Source organism: Neophocaena asiaeorientalis, unplaced genomic scaffold, assembly GCF_003031525.2.
Source record: "Neophocaena asiaeorientalis asiaeorientalis breed wild unplaced genomic scaffold, Neophocaena_asiaeorientalis_V1.1 scaffold108, whole genome shotgun sequence".
NCBI lineage: Eukaryota > Metazoa > Chordata > Mammalia > Artiodactyla > Phocoenidae > Neophocaena > Neophocaena asiaeorientalis.
This window is the reverse complement of record NW_020173770.1, coordinates 5,643,264-5,666,724: the sequence shown is the minus strand read 5'-3', so window position 1 is coordinate 5,666,724 and position 23,461 is coordinate 5,643,264. Positions and strand designations below refer to the sequence as shown.

Sequence of the window (23,461 nt, the reverse complement as noted above, 5' to 3'; positions counted from 1 at the left end):
CCAGTCGAGGGTGCCCCAAGCTCATGCGGGGAGCTGGAGGGGCTCCCACCTGGGCACCTGGGTTATGAAGCAGAGGCCCCATCCAGAAAGCCCCGGGCACCCCCAGAGCTCTGTTGCCTCAAGCACCCTTCGGCTCAGAGAGGCTCTCAATTAAAGCATGGAAAATCACCAAGTGGCGTTAAAAGCTGCCTCCCTGGCATGTCCCCAGTTGAACTCCTTCTATTTTTCTTTTCCCCAGGAGATCAAAGCTATTGTGTCAACACTCGGCCCTGATCCGAGTGACCTTAAGCAGATTGCTTATGCAACCTGGTGGCTGTGCCTGGGACACAAGGAAGGATCCAGGGGTCTGAATAGGGGTTTCCTCAAATTATGAGACCCCCATCAGGAGAGGAAGGAAGGACTAGAGAGAGCTGAAACTATTCTCCCGCCCCGGCCCTGCCCTGCTCCACGGCGGCAGGATCACGACGCCCCTGTGCCAGAAGCAGCAAGCCCAGATGGCCGGCTGGAGCCCATGAGACAGGCCGCAGGGTGCGGCTCTGACGTGAAGGCATCATCCCTGGCTGGATGCACGCCACGTGAGTCCTGCCCACACCCATGAGAAACAGGAACTGTCATTCCCATTTTACAGACAAGAACATGGAGGCTTACAGAGGGTGACCTGCCCAAGGGCACACAGCTCAAAACAGTAGCAGAGTGGGGAACTGAGCCCCACCTGACACCAGAGCTCACACTTTCTCCTCTACGCCGCCCTCTGTGTCCCGCGAGTGTCAGCTACCTGGAAGGGGCACCTGGGGGCAGATCACAGCACAGGAAGAGCACTGAACCCGGTCTTCCCAGCCTCCTCAGGAGCCGCGTGGCTCTGCGCACGTCACCAACTGTCCCGGACTCTCGAGTGAGGGGTCAACGAGAGCAGAGGTGGCAGATCACTTAGCAGTGGCTGCCAAGGTCACGGAGGGGAAGATTCTAGACTTCCTCTGAGTTCAACCAGAAGGACCACCGCAACTGACCAGCAATGTCTGTCAAGAGCATGGAAGGAGCTGCCACCCTTGGCATCCACTGCTCTGATGGCCTGGGTCTTAAAGGCTCTCTTCCTTTGTTCAAGCCCATCCTGTTTCCTCACAGGAAGCAACTATTCCCATGTGCCCACAGTGGTTCTGCCTTTACTTTTATTTAGCATTTATGTCATCCCAGTTGGAATCCCAGGGCTTTCCACGACTATTCCTCAAAGAGCTTAACACCCATCTGCATTCTGTGCTGTGAAGGGCGACCCACCTCTCAACTCCTCTGCTTGCTGTCAGCGCAGTTCCCCAGGCCAGCAGGAAGGATGCTAAGGGTGCAAAGGGGCAGGAAACTGGAGCCAGTGAGGTGGCCGGCCGCTGGCAGAGGGGACAGAAGGCCACAGAGGCTCAGGCAAGCCAGGCCTGAGCCCAGGACTCCGCCAAGAGAAAGCACAGCTGGCCTGCAGCTGCCAGGGTGTGAGGGCCACCCCTCGTTACAGGCAGGCCCCGCCAGCACACAGGCCAGAGCGGGCCTCTCCCAGGGACGACCCTGCCAGCAAAGAGGCACGAGTTACCGATGAGTGTCACCCTTCAGAGCCCACGCGGCCCTGGCCAACCTCCTCTCCTGGACTCGTCCGCAGGACCACGACTCTCAGCGTAGTTTCTACCTCACGCTTCTTTCCTACCCCAAACTGCCCCCGGCCAGCTTTCACCGGCCCCTCCAACATCTGCTAACACAACAGTTGCTGCCTGTTCTGAGGCCTGCTCTGGGAGCTTCGGGGGCTCAGTGTGTGGGCAGCTGCAGTCAATCAAACCTCTGTTCCAGCATCCTGACCCCTCCTCACAAACGTCTCCCTTCTGCTGGAAGCACTGCTGAGAAATACAATTTGTTGCTCTTTCAAGCTGACCAGCTCAGAGTTAAAAATACAGCAGGGCCTATGACAGCCCGGGCATGGCGTTCAGCGGGTAATCCTTGATTGTCGCTTTTTTGCTGAAATCTTTGCTCACACACACGCGATCTGTGTCTAAATGGCCACGCACAGCCCGGGTCGCACTGGGAGTCAACCAATGCTTGGTGGTCAAACCAGGTCTCAAAAAAGCAGTAATAAATAATGTCAGCACAAGTCCCGCTAATAAACAACTCACAGGCCCAGGCTGGGCCCTGCCCTCAATGGCACACACTGTCATTTTGCAAAGAGGAGGCTGCAGCTTCACACAGAACACCGGGCAGAAGGCGCCTCGACAGACCACGTGAGGAAAGCTGCGTGCGGAGGTCAGCAGGACCGGCCCTGGCATGCACGAGGCAAGACTGACCCCCGGGCCACCTCTGAGCACCTGGCTCTGTGGAACGAGTGGCTGCAGTCACGGTTACAGGGAGGGAGGGCCTTTCGGGGCCAGGTCCTTGCGCCATCCCTCCCCGAGGGGGCCTCCTCTCTACAGTCGCCCTCCCTCACTCAGGACCCAGCTCCCTGCCTGAGAGCCGGGCACTCAGGCTTTAAGAAGCGAAGACAATCTGAACGCAATTCTCACCAACCCCCTCCCCCACTGCTGCGAAGGACAAGAGCCACCGCTGCTGCCAGCTGGGAGCTGTGCCCGGAGACCTGGCTGGGAGGGCAGGGCACCTGCAGGGGCGTCGGGTGGGCTCCTGGGGTCCCTTCCATCCTGGTACCACGGGTGACAGACATGAGACAAGAACGCTCACACATGCCAGCCTCCTCTGGCAGGTGGCGATTCTGATTCTCTCCCCATTTCACAACCCCCAGCTCCAAAACATGGAGTTTACCGCAGGCTGCGCAGGGCTGCAGGGCAGGCCTCCTTCCCATTTTCAAAAGAGAAGGATGAGGCAAGAAGAGGAACCAGCAAGAAGAAATAAGTGGCAAGGACAGAGAAGGGAGGGTAAAATCAGAAGGAAGGAGACGTCAGATAAAGAAAAGGGGAGTCTTCAGAACGTCACCCTCCAGGCCCAGTTCTGCCTCTGGAGATGCCCAGAACGAGCCCACGCCTTCCCTCCCAAGCCCTGCCATCCAACAACCAGTATCTGTCAGCGCTCCCTGGGCCCACATGCAGGTGATGTGTGTGCAGATAAAGACTCACACGTGTATCAAAAGATATCACAGACACACACATTTATACACAGACATCCATACACACGTGCACACACACTGACACATTTACACAGCATACACACACACGCACACATGCGCACATATGTGACTTCCCCTATTCCTCCCAACAGTCCTGTGTTGGTGGTGGTGGCAGTGCCGGTATTACCTGCTGCACAGAGATATTAAGCAATCTGCCCAGGGCTGCCAGCCTCCTGCCCATCCCTGAGGCCTTCTGATTTGTCAGTGCCCCGCCCCCCCAAGTGGGGCCCTAAAGGTGAACACCGTGTTCCGGAAGGGTCTGGGAAGGACACAGCCCAAGGTCACATCTACCTCTCAAGGCCTCAGCTTCTAGCTCAGAGCCCGTACCTCAGAGCGGTGCCCACCCCAGGGCCTCCCTGTGTGCACGAGGACCTCAGGGCGCTTGGCCTCTCCGGCCCGCCTGACTCTCCCGGGGTCCCTCCCCGGCCCCTTTTCTGTGGCAGCCTGGAGAGGCTCTGGCTACCATCCTTGCTCTGGGCACTGCTGGTGCTCACACAGACCCCAGGGAGGTCCCAGCACCGGTCAGCGCCTCTGGTGGCCGGGCTTTATCAGAGCTGCCCGTTGCTCCAAAGGTCTGACCGCAATGCACTCCCTCTGTACCTTCAGCCCGAGTCTCTCATGCACCTGGGCCCAGAGCCCACGCACACAGGGGCTCCTTGACAATGGTGCTCACGCGGAACCCCTCCCGCCGGGGAGGCGAACGTATAAAGCAAGATCAAAAGACCCACGAGACAGAGTCTGCGATCCGGCTGCAGGAAAGGGTAGCAGGACACAGAGAGCAGCGCTGACCCTCGGCACAAGCCAGCTTTCCCACGGTCGTGCAGACCCGCTCGCTTCCCGGCAGCTACAGATGTGGGTAAGAGCACGCGGAGGCCAGCGTGTGGGGGCAGTAAGTCCTGCACCAACCACTGCCTGGCTGCGAGCAGGTTCCCCCCCACCCCCACCCCTGCACCCTCCTGCCCAGCAACACCACCACTCACAGGGCGCCGGCTGCAGGGCCCTACATGTTCCAGGCTGCATCCAGGGCTCTTCAAATGCATAGAGGGGGCCCTAGGCCTGGCTTTCAAGGCTCCGGGAGGAGGAAGGCCCACCTCCCGAGGCCATGAATCACCTGGTGGGGGAGCCCAAGCAGGCGGCGCCCCAGGGGAAGAGGGCTGGCTGGGTCTAGAGGCTTGGTGGGGGGCGGCTCAGGGCCCATCCAACCCCAGGGCTCTGGCCGCAGCCCCTCGGCCCACACGCTTCCCAGGGGCCCCTTCTCCGCTTTTCCGGGACCCTGCCCTCTCCAGGCCTTGGCTGGGGAAAGACAGGCAGAATGAGGGCAGACTCCTCAGGACCTTGGAGGGCTGCCTGGAGCCAGTGAAGCAGTCCATACATCTGGGCACAGTCCCACGGGGCAAAATAGCTTCAAATGGTTTCTACCCAAGTGAGGACGGGAAATGTCTCCAGTGATGCCAGTGGTGGTATTCCAACTTGTGGCTAGTAAAATACAATTACACCTGCACGTTGTTTTTATTACCTATCTAGCTTATTAGCTAATAAAATAAGCTCGGCATTGAAAATTTAACTGAAGCCATTTATCGTACCCATAACTCAGGGCTCTGGGTTTCCTTCAGCAGTCACCCAAATCTGTTACCTTTCCAGCCCTTTTGCCTATTTACATTTCTCCAGGAAGGAAAATTCCACCTGCCTGTCCAACGTGAATGAATGTGTTCGATCGTTGTCTAGCTTGGACACCCCTGGAGAGGCACTGGGAGGAAGGGAAACTGACCACGAGGGCAGGGCCTGGGATCTTGGACAAAGGTGACCAGAAAGGCTGGACTCAGGGGTCAGGTGGGTGGTCTAGACCAGAGATACCTGCACTTCTTCTTTTGGGGGGACCTCTAGGCTTGGAGGGAGAACTAGAGGAGAAGGAAACGCCATAAACAGAAGCTGTATTTTCATTCTGAAATGAAAGGAGGCCCGGCTGGAAAAGCAGCACTGGCCACTGAAGGAAGGCAGTGGTGCCCGCCTGGGAAGGGGTGGACACGACGAGCCTGCCTGCACAGACGTGGCCGTACGCTCACGAGAGAGGCCAACCTCTCAGCGCCAAGCTAGTCCCCACTCCCTCAAGCCCAGCCGTGACAGATGCTCACATAACAAGACTAGAAAAGATAATGCTCAAACCGTGGCTCTGAGCACCCGAGGAACCCCTGGACACAGAAGCTAGAGCGCCGCGTTCTACCTACCACATCCATCTGTCCTCGAGTGGACAGGTGGTCACAAGGACCAGCCCTGCTCCCTGGGCCTCACTGTCACGCTCTGATCCTTGGGACTCTGCAGTGAGAACCAAACGCAGGCAGCCCTCAGGCGTGGAGACTGTCCTGATGATGGTGTATTAACTCCAAGTTCATCTCATTCAAACCCATACCCAAGATCGGTGCTAGCACGAGGCAGGGCTCTGAGACTCGGAGGATAAAGCACAAGTGACGGGGTGTCGCCTACAGCGAACAGAGGCCTCGCCTACAGCGAACAGCAAGGATGATTACACAGGTGGCACAGAGCAGAGTGATCACAATTTCTGGATGGTCTCACACTGTTGGCAGTTTAATCAAAAGAGTAAGTGCCTCCCCCCATTTCTCGTTCTTTAAAACTAACACCCACGGCCCTGATCTCAGGATCAACATGATCTGAGTGACTCTGAATCCCGGCCTGTGCCAGCAGTTCCTACGGCGGCTGCAGGGATGGGCCCCTGGGAGAGGCTCCAGAGAAGTGCCAGGAGGGGGACCACCAGTGTCTGGTGACGCTGGACTGCCCGATGCCCTGCCTCTCGCCATCTGTCTGCTCCTGTACCGCTAGCACGTGTGCAGAGGGAAAGAGCATTTCTGATTTTAAATGGAAAGAAATAGATGTTTAAAAACAACAAAAAAGGGAGGCTTGATTTCATCTTTCACTGTATAGAATTTTTAAAATGAGGAAATTAACCCACTTCCTGGGCATTTCTGACACTGGCACCCTGCAGGTGCCCGGGACGGGCCAGGAGCCGTGGAGGCTCCGATGAGCACCTGGGTGATTCTGCAGCATCTTCCAGCACCTTCTGGGGCTCTTACCTGCGCCATCTTGGCCAGGTCCAGGGAGGGCCTCTGCTCCTGCGCCTCCTCGGGGCGACGCCGCTTAACGCCGACCTTCTTGTCGTTAAGGACACACGGCTGGGAGCGGCTGCGGGAGAGCCCACTGGAGCGTCTGGCCAGCTCCGGCGTCGAGGCAGGGGTGCTGCTGGCTGAAGGCGGACAGTACTCCGCAAAGGAGAACTGCTCGTGCGAGCAGGAGAGGGACCGCTGCATGTCCAGTCGGGCCCCGCCCACGGGGCTCGGGTCGGGGCCCCAGATGTCGCCTGCCTGTCTGCAGGTGGCCGAGCCCGGCGCCCCCTGGCAGGGCTGACCGCCAAATCGGTGGTGAAGTCCCGCCTGGTCGTAGGGCGAGGAGAGCACGTTGGCGCGGGACGGGAGGCTGAAGCTGGAGCTCCTCTGCATGGTGCTGAAGCCGTTGGAGTAGCGCTGGACGCTGCCCCCGCTGTAACAGCGCCTCTTTTCAACAGGAGTCCAGACTTTGGACCCCAAGGGCCTCCACGATGTTCGGCAGCTGGACATCTCGTCGGAGAAGGACAGCGACCGGCACTGGCGCTTGCTGGGGGGCGCTGAGGGGTTCCCGTTGTGGTCACTGAGGCTGAGGTCTTTGATCAGGTTGGTGACCGCGCAGGCAGTCGCGGCCTCCCGGTGCCACAGAGCGCTGTCCTGACACTTGTCGGGCAGGCACTCCCAGATGCTGGCGCTCGGCTGGTCGATCTGAAGAGGGCACTTCCTGTCCAGGTCTCGCCATCTGTCATTTTCTGGTTCGTAAATGACAAAGAGAAACAGGATTTGAGAAGGCCTTCGCGCCAGCCCTCTATCTCCTCACCAAGAACCCGTCTTGAACAGGATGTTAGAGCCAGAAAGGCCCTTAAAAGCCATCCAGTCCAACCTCGCTTTACAGATGAGAAACTGAGGCTCAGAGAGGGGACATGAGTCCCACGGTGCTGAGTCAGAAGCAGGGCAAGGTCTAGGATCCAGGCAGCCCCCAGGACTCCTGAGACGGTTTCCTTTCCAACATACCGTACTGCCTCCCAGGGAAGTCCAAAGCACTACTGTTCACCCCAAAGGCTTCTCATTTTCTAGAAGGGAAACTGACTTGCCTCACCCCTGCCCTGGCCGGCAGCAGAGTGGGGGCAACGTGTCTGTTACGTCCCATCTTAGGGCTCTGCTGCTCTGGGGCTGGGACTCGACGCCCTGGCGGGAAGACCACAACCGAAGATGAGTCTATCAGAACTTCAGAGGGGCTGGAGGTGCTGCCAGGTTAGTGCATCTGAATTCCACCTTCAAAATACTTGCCGACAATAGAAACTGGGTATTTCACGGATTTACATCCCCTCCACCAAAATGTTCCACAACCAACATTAGCTGCCAATCACTGAGGACTTTCCTTGTGTTCACTCGCTCTCTGGCTGAAATCGAGGACAAAGTGGCTAAAATCTATAGAAGTCAGTCTCGGGCTGCAGAGACGTAAGGGTACAGTTTCAACTTACACATTCGGGTCTCTCCACGAATGCATGGATAAACAAGCTAACCCTGCTAGGAAATGCGGGCTTTTGCACTTGAACCCTTACTTTAGAGAAATATTCAAGAACTATTTGTTATTTTTCTACTACGGAAACAGGCACTGTGCGGAGAATTTTAGGAGAACAAACTTGACACAGTTCTTGTATTCAAGTTCACGGTACAAAAGCAAAGTTAAGAAATACGCTGTCAAACATGCTACCACGTTTCTATGTTTTTCTAATCTACACATATTTACAAACTGTGCAAATGTGAATATGGAGAAAAGTACGACCGAGTCAGTCAGTAGAAGGAGAGAAGTAAAACCTGAAACGACTTTCAGTAGCTATTTCACACACACTGATTCTCAGCACTGCAATCAGTTACTGCGCATCCACCGTGGGTGGTGTAACCCGGCACAGTGCCCTGCACGGCTACCACGGCTGCCCAGATGGGGAGACCCAGCTTGGCGGGGGCTGAGTAAGTGGCCCCGAGCCACACACCTAACAAGTAACGAGATGCAAGCCCAGGCTGACCCAACCCAAAGCCCTTTGCTCTTTTCGCTACACTGCAGCACTGAGGGAACCACAAGGCAGTCTGACCTTGGCCCTGCCCTCAAGGAGTTTACTAGTCGTTCAGGATGAGCCATCACTCAGAAAATTGTGACGTCCTTGCTCCAGGCAGCAAGGACTGTAGGACCATCTTCTCTACCAGTGGCCACTTCTCAAAGGGCCCCGAGAGACACACCTGAGGGACTCACTCCATGCTGAGTGCCACAAGCAGCAACTACTGGACAGGTTCAAAGGGAAAGACCAGTGAGGCCCAAAGGGAGCTTCACGAGCCAAAGGAAAAGCCAAATCAGGGCTAAATGTGACGCTCCTTCCTCCAGGGCACCCTGTGCACCCATAAGACGCAGAGCCTGAGGCGCTGGGACCCTGGACAGGGGACATGGCAGGAATCGTCCAGAGGCTGTTCCCACAGGAGGGCCTTAGAAGCTGGAGAGACAGGAGAGAGATCTGCCAAGTTAGGCCAGCTGGGAACAAAGCAGGACTGACGTTAAACGTCCAGTTCATCCCATCCCTGAAATCTGCCCGGGCCCTGATACGTGGCAAGTCTCGATAAGTGTTCCTGTAACTTAATCATTACTAAAAACTGACAAATCATTACCAAAAATTATCTTTTTGCAAATAGCATTTATGTTGTTCAAAATAGGTCCTCACTACCTACCACTCCTCAAATATTCACCATTCTTTTTTTTTTTTGGCCACACCGTGCAGTACGTGGGATCTTAGTTCCCCAACCAGGGATCAAACCCACGCCCCCTGCAGCGGAACCACAGAATCTTACGCACTGGACCGCCAGGGAAGTCCCTCACCATTCTTTTAAAAGAGTTTCAATTTGACATTTGTCAGCAGTTGAAAGTTCAGTAAACTAATACTGGAGTCAAATTTTTAAAAATACAAACTAACCTTGACTGAATCACGACCATCTCTGATTTAGAAGAAGAAAAGTTATCCTCAGAAACAAGTGAAGATTTATGTATGACGATGTTCTTCAAAATGATATGAGTGATGATGGCAAAATGGTAAACACACCTAAAACGTCCTACAGTAGGGGGCTGGTTAAATAAAGTACCGAGGAATACCATGGAGCATGAAAAAATCAGTTTCAAAGAATACTAATGATGTGGAAAAATGTTAATGATGCAATACTAAACATAAAGAAAGGATACAAAACTGTAGAGACAGCGTGATTCCTATTTAGTAAAATACCTATGTTATATATATATATGGGAAGATAAAAAGGAAATAAACGAAAACGTTCACGGTTGATTGGCAGAGAGCTAGCTGATTTTTCTCATTTTTGTCTCCCTGGAGCTTCTACGTTTTCTATAAGGACAAATACATGGAGGACCAGGGCCTATGACCCCACCCTCCTCTGGGTTTGCTCCTTTGGTCTTTTAGGAAGTTCCCATCAAACGACGCTCGCCACCGACTCCCCTTTTGGGACAAGGCATTGAGGCGCCACATGGGCCACAAATGTGGTCGATGAGGAAGGAACCAAGGACCCAACCGAGGGCAGTGAGGGCCCCAAGATGGCGCCATAGTGGTCCCAACTTAAGGAGCCTAGAGCCCACTGGAGACGGTCTCTGTCCCAGGCCGTGGGAAACCTGGGAAATTTAAAAGAGATTGGTCCTATCCTCAGAAGATACCACTTTCTGTTCCATTTTTCTTTCACTGCCCTGGAGTTTTCCCCATCTCTAGGGAGATCATGAGACAAAGGGCAAGTGGGAGCCAGTTAAGCATGAACGTCCTGTCTCTCCAGTGGCTACCTTGTGATCTTGGTGCTTCCTGACTCGGGCCTCCCTACTCCAGTCCCATTTCCTTTCTGCCCCCAGAGAACTTTCTGAGGCCCACACACGTCGTGGGCCCCGTCTACTTGTGGTCTCCCCAGTAGGCCCTGTGCTTCCAGGCACGCCGGACTTCCTGTGACAGCAGAAGTCAGACAAGAGTCAGGGAGAGCCAAGATCATCCTTGAAAACCCCTGAAACAGCCCATAAAGCCCACTCCTCCTGCTTTTGTGTACAAAGCCCTGAAGAGCACATAAAACTGAAGTTTAATCAGTCGACTGCAGGAACGGGCACAGGCGACATCTCTGTGCAGAGGGCTGTGCATTCTACTTGCTTTGCGGTTTAACTATCAAATCCCCAGTGGGAACTGGGGTTGGATGGCTAACTCTCGCGTGCTCCTACCTGCCTACGGGAACTACCTGTCTCTGTTTTGAAGAGTAAGCCTCTATTGACCTTAATACATAGATGTCTTTGTTGTAGGGAGGAGTAAAAAGAGTCAGCTCTCAACTCAATCCACCGGTTAAATGCGGGTACAGCACGACCGACCGCCATGGACCTGCAGCTTCCCCTCCCACGTGAGTTCTTCCATGTTTTCACACCTTTGCAGAGACCTGCACCAGTCTCTTACTTCCCATTGCAGAGCCAACTCAAACATCACCTCCTCTGCAGATACGCCCTCTCATACAAGCCCTTGGGCACCTGCAGCTCTCTGCCTAGACTTTCAATCACGTGGCTCATGTTAACTGAACTTTAATGATCTGTTTATGGGTCTACGTCATCTATGGAGCTAGAAGTTCTGGAGCACAGTCCCAGCATGACTCTCCCGTGCCCAGTACACAGCGTGGCACACAGCAGACCTCAGCCGGTGGTGGGTGGAAGAAGGAGGGTATGGCAAAGTGCAGATAAAAACTACAGAGCAGACCATGGTGTTCACTTGGTCTCGCTTATCCTCTGTCCCTGGCACAGGTAACCGTTCCTTGGCCAGGCAGGTCCAACCTGGGCTATGCCTTGAACTCCCCACCCCACCACGGCCAGGGATGGTTGTGTATGAACTAGCCAGGGCCCTGGCTGGCACCGCAACAGCTAAGATACTTTGAAAACACGAAGCCCTGCCCGATACCGAGCACTGCTGCTGTGTGTCAACACCAGCCAGGTGGCCACTTGTCCTGTCTGCGGAGCAGATAATATTTTAATTGTTTCTATCTTTATCGCTTCAAGAAGTACAATATAAGAAAAGTAAAAACAATCGAGGCTATGTTTAGCCCTTGTGTTTTCCCCCTTCGCTCGGGGAACAGAAGGCGATTTGTTGGGTCAGGTCACCAGACAAAAGAAACAGGAATAGAAGCTAATTTTTCATGGCAAACCGCCCTGAGCGTTAGGCCCAACGTCATGGTGTACAAAAGGCCTCGGTTCGGCTCCAAGGAGAGGATACCGGACACCCCCGCCCTCCATTCAATACCACTTCTGCACAAACAACTATAACTCTTCCAGAGGTGACAATGGCCGTGGACGTGGGGATTCCACTGAGCAGGGCTCACTTGGTGTGGTGGGAAGGGTGTGGACTTGGGTTCGAGCCTCAGCTCTGCAAGTGACTTAATTAATCTCTCAGAGCCTCAGTCTCTTCATCTATAAAACGAGGGGACTGGTGATAACCACCCTGCAGAGCTATTCTGAGAGCTGAACAGTTGCCTCGCACAGGGCCTGCGAGGACGGAACAGGCTCTCGAGACGGCAGCCGTGACTGTGACCACACCGCAGAAGGCTCGGGCAGTGGAGCCTCGGCCCTTCTGCAACCGGGGACCCATCTCTGTGGGGTCTGGTTGGAACGGGAACCTGGACGCTCTGCACGAGGAGGTCTCAAAGTGTGGTTGCAGGACCACCTGCAGGGGCATCCTCTGGGCTGTTAAAATGCAGATTCCCAGGCCCAGATTCTGATACACAGAAGCTCTAGGGGTAGAAGCCTGCATTTTAATAAACTCCCCAGGTTATTTTAACACGAAGTTGTTGAGAACCGCTGCTCCGGACTGCAGGCTACACAGGGGCCTGGGTTCTCAAACACCTCTGTGGCAGCCCAGTCAGACCATCCAGACACACCAGGAAGCTTCTGCAGGGCTGACCATCCCAGTCTCCAAAAATCTGCATTTAGAACGTCACTGAACACTGGTGTTCTGGTGTTTGTTTTGTTTGGGGCCAACAACAGAAGGTAGAATTACGGAGAAGGGTGACTCTGCCCTTCAAGTTCCTCAAGGTCCCTTTTCAACAGGAGGGGGTGGGGATCCCGAGCTGCACGGCATGTTCTGGATGGAGGGCCAGTGGGAAAGGCCTGAGAGGCCCACCATTCACATGAAGGGGATAGCGTGAGCCCCCCTCCCGCCGAGACACACCGTGGCCTAGAGCTTCTCAGGGAGGTTCCCGGCACCACGCCTCCAGCAGATGGGGCACAGCCCCGGGACACAGGGACCGGCCACTCAGGCTCTCGGCGAAACCCCTGCCTTCAACCCTCAGGGGCAGCTCCAGTTCCTTCACTTCCCTGCTGAGCTTGCCCTCACAAGGCTGAGGTCGCACCCAGGAGCGGCGTAAGCGCACACGGCGCTCCTCCTACGGATGTGGGGCAAACTACGCAAAACACATGAGCCACGTAAGCATCTAGCTCTCTCGCAGATGGCCTGACTAGGTGGCCTCCACGGTGTCTGTCCAAGCTGAGGTGCCACGACCGAGCCGGACACTCCCCGAGGCACAGAGGCCGACGGGCACACACGCGGGGACAGGAGCTCAGATCCCCCAGCCGCATTACAGGCTTTGGTCCCGAAACCACCCCGTGACTAAGGAGAGCAGAAGGCTGCTGCGTGCACAGACCCAGGGCTCAAAGAAAGAAAACACCCGGAGGAACACAAATAGCATCTGACCTCAGATGTTCTTGTTTCCATTTCTGCCCTTAAACTTGAAGGGAGATTCCCAGGGGCCCAGGTTCTGAGTGGACTACAAGCCTTCTTGCGTCCAAAAGACAGAAGAGATTTACCGCCTTGGATATCTTCATCCTGTGTTTGGAGGCTACCTTACGGTGACATGGTTAAACACTGAAGCAGATCCGAGGGACGGAAGGCTCTTGCCACCGCCCAGGCTGGGGCAGCAGGCCTCAGTCAGATCGAGGTCGGCTGACTCATTCCTGGATTTCACACCTGTCTATTGTGCTGACATCAGTCTCCTGCCCTGCCCTGCCCTGTGGGTTGGGCTGTGCTAACTTGGTCTCGGGGCTGCAAGGACTCTATGCTTGATTTGGGGGTAGAAGTTCACCAACCCTTTCAAGGGGAAACTCAAGAGAATTGAGGTGTCTCTCTGAAACCGGCTTTATTAAACCGGTCTCATGAAAAGAACACAGGTGGAAAGACATAAAGGGCAATGACATGAGCTATCCGTCAATGGCGGCATCTACTTTTAAATGAACTTTTAGAGGCCCCGGCCCACGGGTGCGCCTCTTTCCCTGTATCACCAGAATGAAGACTCAATTCAGAGCTGTGTCAGAAAGAAAAGGTTCCTGGGCTCTGCCCACCTAAGCTTCAGCCTCTGGTTGTGGCCCCTCACCTGCAATAAATCATAAAATGTCAGTGGCATTTTGGGCTCAGGGACAACAACAACACAGGATGCCAAGCTCCTCAGCCAAGGCCTGAGGACAAGGGACAAGGATGGCTGGAGATAACTAACGCTCCACTGGTCCCACCACGTGGCAGGCTGGCTCAAGGGGCACTGGGAGATGCCCGAGAGGCTGGTGGGTTCGGAGTGGTTACCGGGGGCCCTGCCGTCACCAGCCAGGTTGGGGTGGCGCATGGCAGCTGCCACTGCTTCTGGGAAGTCTTTGCTCTCGCAAAAAGAGGCCCAGTGGGATCCCCAGACAGTACAGAGGTGTAAATAAAACCCCCCAGACTGGCCACTGGGAGCCACTGGGCCTCAGCCTCCCCATCTGTAGGAGGAAGTGCGGACGAGGGCCCTGTGACGGCCCCTTTCAGCTCTGAATGGACCTCCTGCTCCACCCCCGACCTCTAGAAACATGCTGGGAAAAGCTAATGGCAACAAAAACTCTGAAGAGACAGAAAGGCTGGTTTCATCCCTCTCCGTCAGATTCCCACCCCGGCTGTGGGTATGCACAGAGCATGGGATGTGCAGCAAAGCTGGGCGCCGCTATACAGACAGAAAACTGACAGCTGGCAGAAATTTTCAGGAAACTGTCGATAAACTCACATTCACTGTTAATTAACTGACTCCCCACTGGGACCCTTGCTGAAGCTGGGAAAAAGCGTGAGCGCATATCCCAAGCACAATGCTCATCCCGCGGGGTGCCACAGCACTGCCCGTGTGACGGCGGGGACACTGAACTTCAAGGCGGCATCACGTCTCACCTATGGACACAGAGCCAGCAAACAGCGGCCGTGCTCTTGCAGTTGGGCCAGGCTGCCTCCTAACGACCATTTCTGCACGTGGAAGGCAACCTGGCGATGCACCACACTGCGGGTGCCCAAGGCCGGTCCGGCAGCTGCCAGCCCCTGTCCTCTGGGGCTCCTCTCCAGCCCATGTCAGACCAGCACGGGTGAGAAGGCAGCCTGGGAGGCTCCCTTTTCACTGTAAACAGCCACCATGTGCCAACTACACTTCGCACCTACTTCCATTCTGTACGTTATTCCAGAAACACTGTCTGAAACCAATAAGCGGTGCAAGGAAAAACTGAAAGCACTCTGTATGGACAAACCTTACACTATTTTAGAGATGGAAAGGTCACACCCATGACCACAATAAATAAAAATAGTCATTAAAAGTAAGTTTTAAAAAATCACGCGTAGGGGCTTCCCCGGTGGCGCAGTGGTTAAGAATCCACCTGCCAATGCAGGGGACACGGGTTCAAGCCCTGGTCCGGGAAGATCCCACATGCCGCGGAGCAACTAAGCCCATGCGCCTCAACTACTGAGCCTGCGCTCTAGAGCCCGCACGCAGCAATGAAGACCTAACGCGGCCAAAAAAAAATCATGCATATGCACTTTTGTATATGGATATACTAGCCTATTTTGGTTAATAATCAGTTTCTTATAGGAGACCCTGGTCCAGTGATGATATGCAGCATGGCCATCTCTGAGAGACGGAAAAAGCCACAGAGACCAGAAATTCTGGCTTTGTTATCACTGTTGTTCATTTTGTTTCAGTCATGTGTGTGTTTGTTCTCGGAAACCTGAAATGCTCAGCCTCTGAATGCTGGCTTTTTCCTGCATGGTGCAATCACATCCCACTTTCAGTGACAAACAGTGGTGGAGTGAAAAGACCAAAAGCGACCAAATCTCGAAGGGATATCTTTTCAACCTGCACAGCTCAACACAGCCAAATGATTTACCCTGTAGAAATTAGTACAGAGGGTGCCCCAGGGAGAAACCCTTTTATGCACAGAGCAGACTTTAACAGCCACGTAATTAAACAAAGAAAATAAGGGCTTATAATTAAAATGCTGCAAACGTGAACCGGAGTGGCACAAGCGGGGCTGCTATGATATTTTTACAATTCCTTTTTATACATCATGTATGATCCTTCTGCTCAAGTTTCCTCTATGTTCTTTGCCTGTGAAGTAATTTACATTAATAAATAATTTATTACCGTAACTCCTAAAGTAATTACGGGTTTCCGCCCAATTTTCTTTTTTTTTTTTTTTAGCATCTGAATTGTTTTGTTTTCTGTCCACTGACTTGTATTTACACAACTTTTCCCAGTGGCCTTTCGGATAATTGGTGTCTCATGCACTTTCTCACGTTATTTGATTTCCGGTCTTCTCCTGGCCTGAGCGAGGAGGAAAATGGAGTGTGTAGTGTCCAGTGTCCCTGCAACACGGAACTCGTTCAAGGGGTGCAATTAGCCAAGGCGAGGGTGGTGAGTGGAGGCCCCTCTCACCCCACCCCCAGCCACTTGCCCTGTTTCACCAAAAGAGATTCAACTAGTACACGGGTGACCCTGGGTTAGCGTGAAGAAGCATCTCCCACGGCAAACGCTGGAGGAGCCGGAGGGAGGGAGCCGCGCCCTGAGGCTGCCCGGGCAGCCCCCGCCTTCCCCAGCACTGAAAGGTTCTCTCGGGAGCAGCCAGGGCCCTGTCCACACCCACTAGAAATCACGGCCAGGAATGGGGGCTGGCTCGCCGCTCAGGCCAGCTAACCAGTGGGCGGGCCACACCCAAGAAACTGCCACCTGACCAAGGTTTCCTGTGTCAAGAACGCAATAACCGGGCAGACATGGCTCTTCCTCAGAGAAGCTCATTGCAGAGGAAATTCCAGTTCAGCACAGGTGTGCTGAGGACGGTCTGGGAGGTGAGAAAAGAAACCAAGAGGCACAGCACCGTCTCTGCTAGAAGGGGCCCTGAGGTAACCAGGCTAGGCGGGCAGCCTGATGATGGGTACCCAGCCCCGGCCTGCCGGTGGCCTGGCTCCACTCTGCCCTGCTTCTCTCATCCACACGTCACACTGCCTCTGTCCCCCCACAGCCCCACTTTGGAAAAGAACAAAACCACTTCTTTGTATGAAGTCCCCAAACTTGGGGCAAGGGGCGGGGGCGGGGCAGACAAAGTTGGGGAGGGGCCTGTAATCCAGCTCACAGTAACTGAGCATGAAGTACTTCAAAACAAAACATTGTTGTGAGGGCCGATTATATTAGTAAAGCATTTTATCTCAGTGGGTGCAGAGGAGGCTGAGCTACTTGCAAGGGTGGTTTTTTAAGAGGAAGCAAACAGGCACTCCCTACCCGAATACACTTGCCTGGTTTTTCTTAAGAACATTTATGAAACTCTAACTCATCCTGGTGTCCAGCTAGGACCCTTGCATGGGGGCTTAGGAGGGAAATGCCCCGAGTCACAGGGCCAAGCTGTCCCCAGCTCCTACGGGAGAATTCCACTGATCAGGGCCAGAATGTGAGTCCTTTTTCTTCAGGAGACAGGCAGGGGAGTTTGGTGATTATAATACTATGATTTTTTTTTTTTTTTTTTTTTGGCTGCATTGGGTCTTCATTGCTGTTCACAGGCTTTCTCTAGTTACAGCAAGCAGGGGCTACTCTTCTCTGTGGTACGCGGGCTTCTCATCGCAGTGGCTTCTCTTGTTGCAGAGCATGGGCTCTAGGCGCGTGGACTCAGTAGCTGTGGCTCATGGGCACAGTAGTTGCCGCACGTGGGCCCTTGAGTGCACAGGCTTTGGCAGTTGTGGTGCGTGGACTCAGCAGTTGTGGCTCGCAGGCTCTAGAGCGCAGTAGTTGTGGGGCACGGGCTCAGCTGCTCCGCGGCATGTGGGATCTTCCCCGACCAGGGCTCGAACCCATGTCCCCTGCATTGGCCGGCGGATTCTTAACCGCTGCGCCACCAGGGAAGTCCCAGTGCTATGATGTGTTATCTTTGCTGAGCATTGACCATCCCAGGAAGGGCCCAAAACCCTCTGGAGAAGTCTGGTTCGACCCACTGGGTGTCCTCTTCCCTGCTACGGAAAAGCAGGCACAGCTAGGATGAAGTCTCACTGCTACTCAGGTCACAGGGCGAGGCCACACCTCGAGTCCCAGGTTCACTGGGCTGGAGCAGCCACCGGAGTCTCCACGAGTACACAGCCAGGAAGGCCTTGGACCGCTGACTTTCCCGCCTCAGCAAGTGCAGAAAAGGGATGGAGGTGGGAGGGGCTGAGCCGGCACCTCCTGGGTGCCACTGTCTCTTTAAATCCCACAAACACCTGCCACGTACCCGATGAGGAAAGTGAGGCTCAGGAAGACGCGCTACCCGCCTACAGTGCCGAAGGCCCACTTCAGGCGCGAATCGTGGAAGTCGGCCTAATCCATGGGAATCCACTGCTCCCTGGCCTTCCTCCTCCGCCGGATAGAAACCCCCTTGAGGGCAGGGGCTGATTCTCTCTATCCCCGCCCCAAGCGCCTGACACAGAGTAGGTATTCAATAAATACCTACCAGAACAAGCCACTGAAACGAACTGTGGTGAACTTTTCTAAAAAGCCCTGGTAGTGCGTGCTGTCAGGTGGGTCGGGGTCTCCCGAACCAAGAAGGGGCTGAGAACAGAAAGACGAGCATGTGGGAGAGAGAGAAACCGAGGAGAGGGTGGGGGTAACTGCGCAGACCCCACAGAGTGGCTGCCCCACTGCCCCTCCACTGCCTGGCAGTGCCCTAGTGCCAGCCAGCAGAGCAGGAGGGGGAGAGACCCCACGGAAGGGAAGAGCCCGAGGGCGAGGGGAGCACTGCAAAGCCCTTCCTGAAGAGCCACCCGACAACAAGAGCCCGGAGGAGCAGTGGCACAGCCTGCCCCCCCCCACCACCCACCAGCGAAAAGCAGGCCTCTGGGCTCTGCGGGCTCAGACCAGCTCTGCTGCGAATCTGGGAAAAGGCCTCTCCCCACACGCCTCTGCCTTGGTCCCTGGGCCTGAGCATCTTCCCCCGCAAGGGCGACTCTCACTCACACACCCTCCCCAAGGAGACCAAGGCGGTCCCTTGGGCATGGAGGCCCCCTGCAGGAGCAGGATTCTCACTTTAGACCTCAGCCTCTCCACCTACTGTGTATGGAGCTCACGCTGTGCCAACCTCCTTACAAACGTCTCCGAGTGCTCGAGGCACACCCACGAGGCAAGTGCTGTCCTAACAGCCATTTTACAGATGAGGAAACTGAGGCTTAGAAAAGGTAAATAGTTCAGAGTGACTATGTGAGTGCCAACACCACCATCACGAACCCACAGGAGCTCCAACTTATTCTGACGCACTTGGAGCAAAGGCCAAGGAAGCCCGACGCACGACACGGCCTTGAAATAAAGACCAACATCTCCACAGTCCAGGTCACTAGTCTGGCCCAATTCAGAGCTGACGTCCTGGCTGGGCTGAGGGGCTGGCGTACCCAGGAGCCCCTCTCTCCTTCCTGGACACGACAGAGGAAGGCAGCCCAGCCACAGCTCAACTGTGAGTCTGACCAGGAAGCAGGCAATGAGGCAGGCTTCTGGGCCACGTGGATGGGTCGCTGAGGGTTTGTCGAAAGCCGTTAACCACCACCACCGAGGTGTTCACTCAAGCCCCATGTGGGGACAGGCCTCAGAAGCGTGTCACGCGGGTAAACCAAGGCCAGGTGAGCTCCCTGTTTCCACTTCCTCTGGGCGGCAGCACCAAGAGGGCGGCCCAGGGCTCTCCCACAGAGCTGTGGCTCGTGAGTGAGAAGAAAACAATCCTCACCCGCTCCGGGTCCAACTCTACCCACCTCATGAGGCCTCCGTTTCCCCAGATGTGAGTGGGCGCCCCTGCCCACCCCCCGAAGCAGCTGCAGAGTCCAGGAGGTCCTGCACGTGAGGCGCGTGGCACAGCACCATGCTCACTGTGACACCCCCAGCACCGCCCCCATCACCCACCTATGGGAACTGAGTCTAAAGAAGAAACCGCCGTGCCCAGAGGCAAAGGGCCGAGACAAAAGGCAACGGAGACTTTACACAGTCCCGCGGAGACAAACTTGAAACCCCAAAGAGAGGACCCATCGTGGAAGCCTGGTTTACAGAAACTCATCTGGCGAGGTGTCTCCGCAGGGGGCAGGAGCCCAGGGGAGAGCGCGCAAGGAGAGACTGCCCAATCAACCGGAGCAGAGAGAAATCAATACAGTCGATACAGTCCTCTTTTTGGCCCCCTTATACAAACGGTAATTAACACTCGCGTGGGAACGGGGTACCGAGGCAACCTTTCTGGAAAGCATGTCAGAAATATGAAGCAAGAGCCTAAAAATGAAAATGTTCCCGCTCTCCAGCCACTCTGCTCCATACCTGGGAACGATCCTAAGGAACAATCCAAACGGCAGAGCGAGATTCAGACGCTGAGCCACTGTTAAACAGAAAAGAGAACGGTCCTTCTACCCAACTACCAAGAAACAGTTACACCGTTAGATACATTTTGAATCATCCACACAGTGCAGTACCATAGCCTCATTAAAATGCATGGAATGGGCAATTGTAGCGCTGCGGGGAAACGGTGGTAATTATTACTAAGCGAGAAAAGCGGAAAAAACAATAATTTTGTACAATCGTATGTTCGTCATGGACTTGGCTATGTAAAAAATGCAATGGACATAGACTACACCAAAATATTAACAGTAGTTGTAACTGTGTATCGGGGCTGTGAGAGATTTTTATTTTATACGTTACACTATGGTGCATTTTCTGAATTAAAATAAAATGAACATGATTACTTTAATAATCAGACAGAAACTCTGAGTATCACTGTTGGAGACTAGATTCGTAAACCACACACCAGCGCCCGGCCCCTCAGTCAGCCGCAGCAGCCCCTGCACCACTCGAGCACAGCTGGGACCGGAACAGTTCAAACACACAGAAGAGAGTCCCCACGGCTGCTCCTTGTGCCTGTGTCCCGCAAGTGCTTTTAGCGTCTCACCTGGAGCACTCAGGCCCTGGTGGAAGGGCTAGAGAAGGACTGACCGTTCACAGCCACCTTGGTTACTCACCCATAATTCCACAAGAGAAAAGTGTCGGTCCTTGACTCATCTTCTTTGGCGTGTGCTGAAAACAACCAGAAAAGCTATCACTCTTCAAGTCATAAGAAGCACGTTTGCACATGACCCTGCACTGACCCCTCGCTAAAGGCACAATCAAAGGGGCAACGTCAGACTAGGGAAAGGAGAAAAAAACTATTAAAAGAGACATTTGCCCGTAATGAGGTCTGGGCTCTCTGTCCGGAGCCTTCGGTGAGTTATGGAGTCCATCAAGTTAATGGGCTTTAAAAACACACAAGAGAGACCCGTGACTTCTGACACTAGGGGATTTTTCCATGTGAGTGACAGGGAGGAGGGTGCAGAAGGAGCTGTGATGTGAACGGTTCACCCAGCTGAGCTGGAGACGGGCCTCCCCACAACCCAGGCTAGGAGGACAGGGGACCTCTTCCTGTCCATGGTGACAGGAAGAACCTTGAGTGAAGGGCCACCTCCAGAGCCCTCCCTTCGAGACACAAGGAGGACAGCTCTTCCGTCTCTGTGAAGAAGCAACGGGTAAAGCTCAGGAGTGTGGCCCTGGCTCTGCAGGCTGCTGGGCAGCCAGGAGGCCCCCCGAGGCATCCTGACGAACTGAAACAGAAACTCAAAGGTTATGTTTGGCCTCAACACACAGCTACGGCTTTGGACTCCTCGGCACCGCGTTTCCACAGTGGTGTCCCTGTCTACCGTGAACACTGCACATCTGCTCTCTCACCCCACACCTAGCCTCAGCCGAACACTATGATCACTGGGTGAAAGCCAGTGAGGCCTAGAGGAACCCCAAGCCCAGGCACTTGCCCCGCGGCTACACAGTAACGCGAGCGCGGACCCTTCCAGGGGCTCCTTGTGCTGGCCGAGGCCCAGGTCAAGAGGCCTGTTCTGACCTCTGATGAGGAGGACACCATCCATGCCCGTCGGGGCCCCGGGAAGAAGGGTCTCACTCATTCCTGCCTTCCTTCCTTCCTCCACTCATTCAGCAAATATGTACCGGTAATTCGTTACGTGCAGGCTGTGCTGGGGTTGAGCGTGCGATGGTGAAAGAAGCTCTCAGCTCCAGAGGGGTCAGCGGTCACAGAGGGCTCTAGCCTCTGAGAGGAGCCCCAAGTGACAGGGACGCGCAAGGCTACCAGTCCAAGAAGTGGGCAGAGAGCCAGGCCCTGGCTCTTTCAGGCCTGGAAGGAGGACGGGGTGCTGACCAGGAACACCCGGCCCACCCAGATAAGAGGGTAGCCAGTGTCTGGCAGCAGCTGCCCCAGCGAGTCAGGGACCTTTGCCCTCCGTCAGCAATGTGCTCATCCATCAGGTTATCAAGGGTCCGTCCTGACCAGTCTGGAACACGGAGGTGAAGGACGCCCACCTCAGCCCTAAGGAAGCTCACACGTCACAGATGCCACAGTCACACAAACCCCTGAGCTACAGAGAGTGGGACTGGAGGGAGATGGGCCAGGCCGTGGGTGCTGGGGTGCTGGAGGTCAGGGCTGGCTTCCGGGGGGGCAAACAGAGCTGCTTCTAAAGGACCAGAAGGAACTTAACGGGCCGGGGGGGAAGGCGGGCGGGGCCGCCCTCCTCCAGTCCCCCATCTTGGGTTTAAAACAATCCTTATGTGTTCAGGATAGGTCCCCCTCCTGGAGTCCACCCGGGGAAATATCTGGAAAACGTTACAGACGGCTGCCCCTGCCTCCCTCCCAGCTCACACCAAAGTCACTGACGGGAGAGCAGGTGACAGACACTCAGAGCCCTGCCTCCGGGCAGCGCCACCTGCGGAAGCCAGACAGGCCCCACGGCCCAGAGAAGGTTCGGAGAGAGAGAAGCTGGGCCTGGCTGGTGCCACAGGCTCGGCTGTTCAAGGGAAGCGGCCCCGACGCTGCAGGAGCCCCAGCACAAAGCAGACACCCCCCGGGAAGCAAAGACCCCGCCCCTCCCCACCCCACCACCGCGCCTGGTGGCGAGGGCAGCCACCCAGGCTGGGAGCCCACAGACGCCCAAACCAGGACCGGGCCAGGGCAAGCAGGAGGGCGCGAGGCACAGGGGCCGCGTGTCGCTGCACTGGGGCCACCGAGGAAGGCCTGGGTTTACAGACACGGCGGGAAGCGAACTGACTGCTGATGGTCAGGGGGGCACTGCTCACCGGCCCCTCCTCCCCCGCAAGCCGCCGTGCTCCAGACAGAGGGGCAGCTGGGAGCCCTCCCAGGAATGGGGGCCGGCGAGTGGGCGCCAGAGATGCTGGGAGGGTCTGTGCCCAGGGACGGGAGCCACCGGGCCAGCGCGCAGGACTCCCCCGCCCTCACTCACTCACTCATTCATTCACTTAGCGAGGACCTGTCCGTGTTTGCCGCAGACGCGCTCGCCAGGCTGGAGAACACACGCTCGGAACGACTGCTTCTCATGCCCCACGCCGCCCGGCTCGAGCCTCCACCGAGGGACCAAACGAACCCCCAACCTGGTCCCCACCCTGCGCCCCGGCCCGTCCTCCATCCTCCATCCTCCACACAGACCCACGGGGACCAGGCCACGTGGCTGCTCTGCTCACAACCCTCCAACCGCTCCCCACGGCAACCGGGATGAAACCCGGCTGCGCCCCCCCTCTCCGCAGCCCACCAGAGCCAAACCTCCGTCCATCCCGGCCTCACTCACGCAGCTCGGGACCGGCCCAGCTCGCTGCCGCCTCAGGGTTTTCGCTCTGTGGCTGGTTCCCGTCACGTGGCCTCCCTGGCGGCCTCCCCCGCCCCCATCCCGGCCGAAAGCTGGGGCTTTCTGGGGCTTCATTCACCAACTCCTCTCCCATACTTCTCTCAATCGCTCCAGGGAATTCTCTTCTGGTGTAAATCAGTGGGAGACAGTCTCAGCTGCTT

General features: G+C 55.5%; 1 protein-coding gene across 1 annotated transcript in view; it reads right to left on the bottom strand.

Annotated features, from left to right (window-relative positions):
* Window positions 1-23,461, bottom strand: part of FAM53B (family with sequence similarity 53 member B) — a 74,089-nt gene that overhangs the window by 45,060 nt on the left and 5,568 nt on the right. The window contains exons 2-3 of the mRNA XM_024751539.1: window positions 20,586-20,640; window positions 6,229-7,007 (exon numbers count right to left, since the gene is read on the bottom strand). Of these exons, the coding sequence (XP_024607307.1) occupies window positions 6,229-7,007; window positions 20,586-20,640 (834 nt within the window). The remainder of the gene's footprint in view (window positions 1-6,228; window positions 7,008-20,585; window positions 20,641-23,461) is intronic.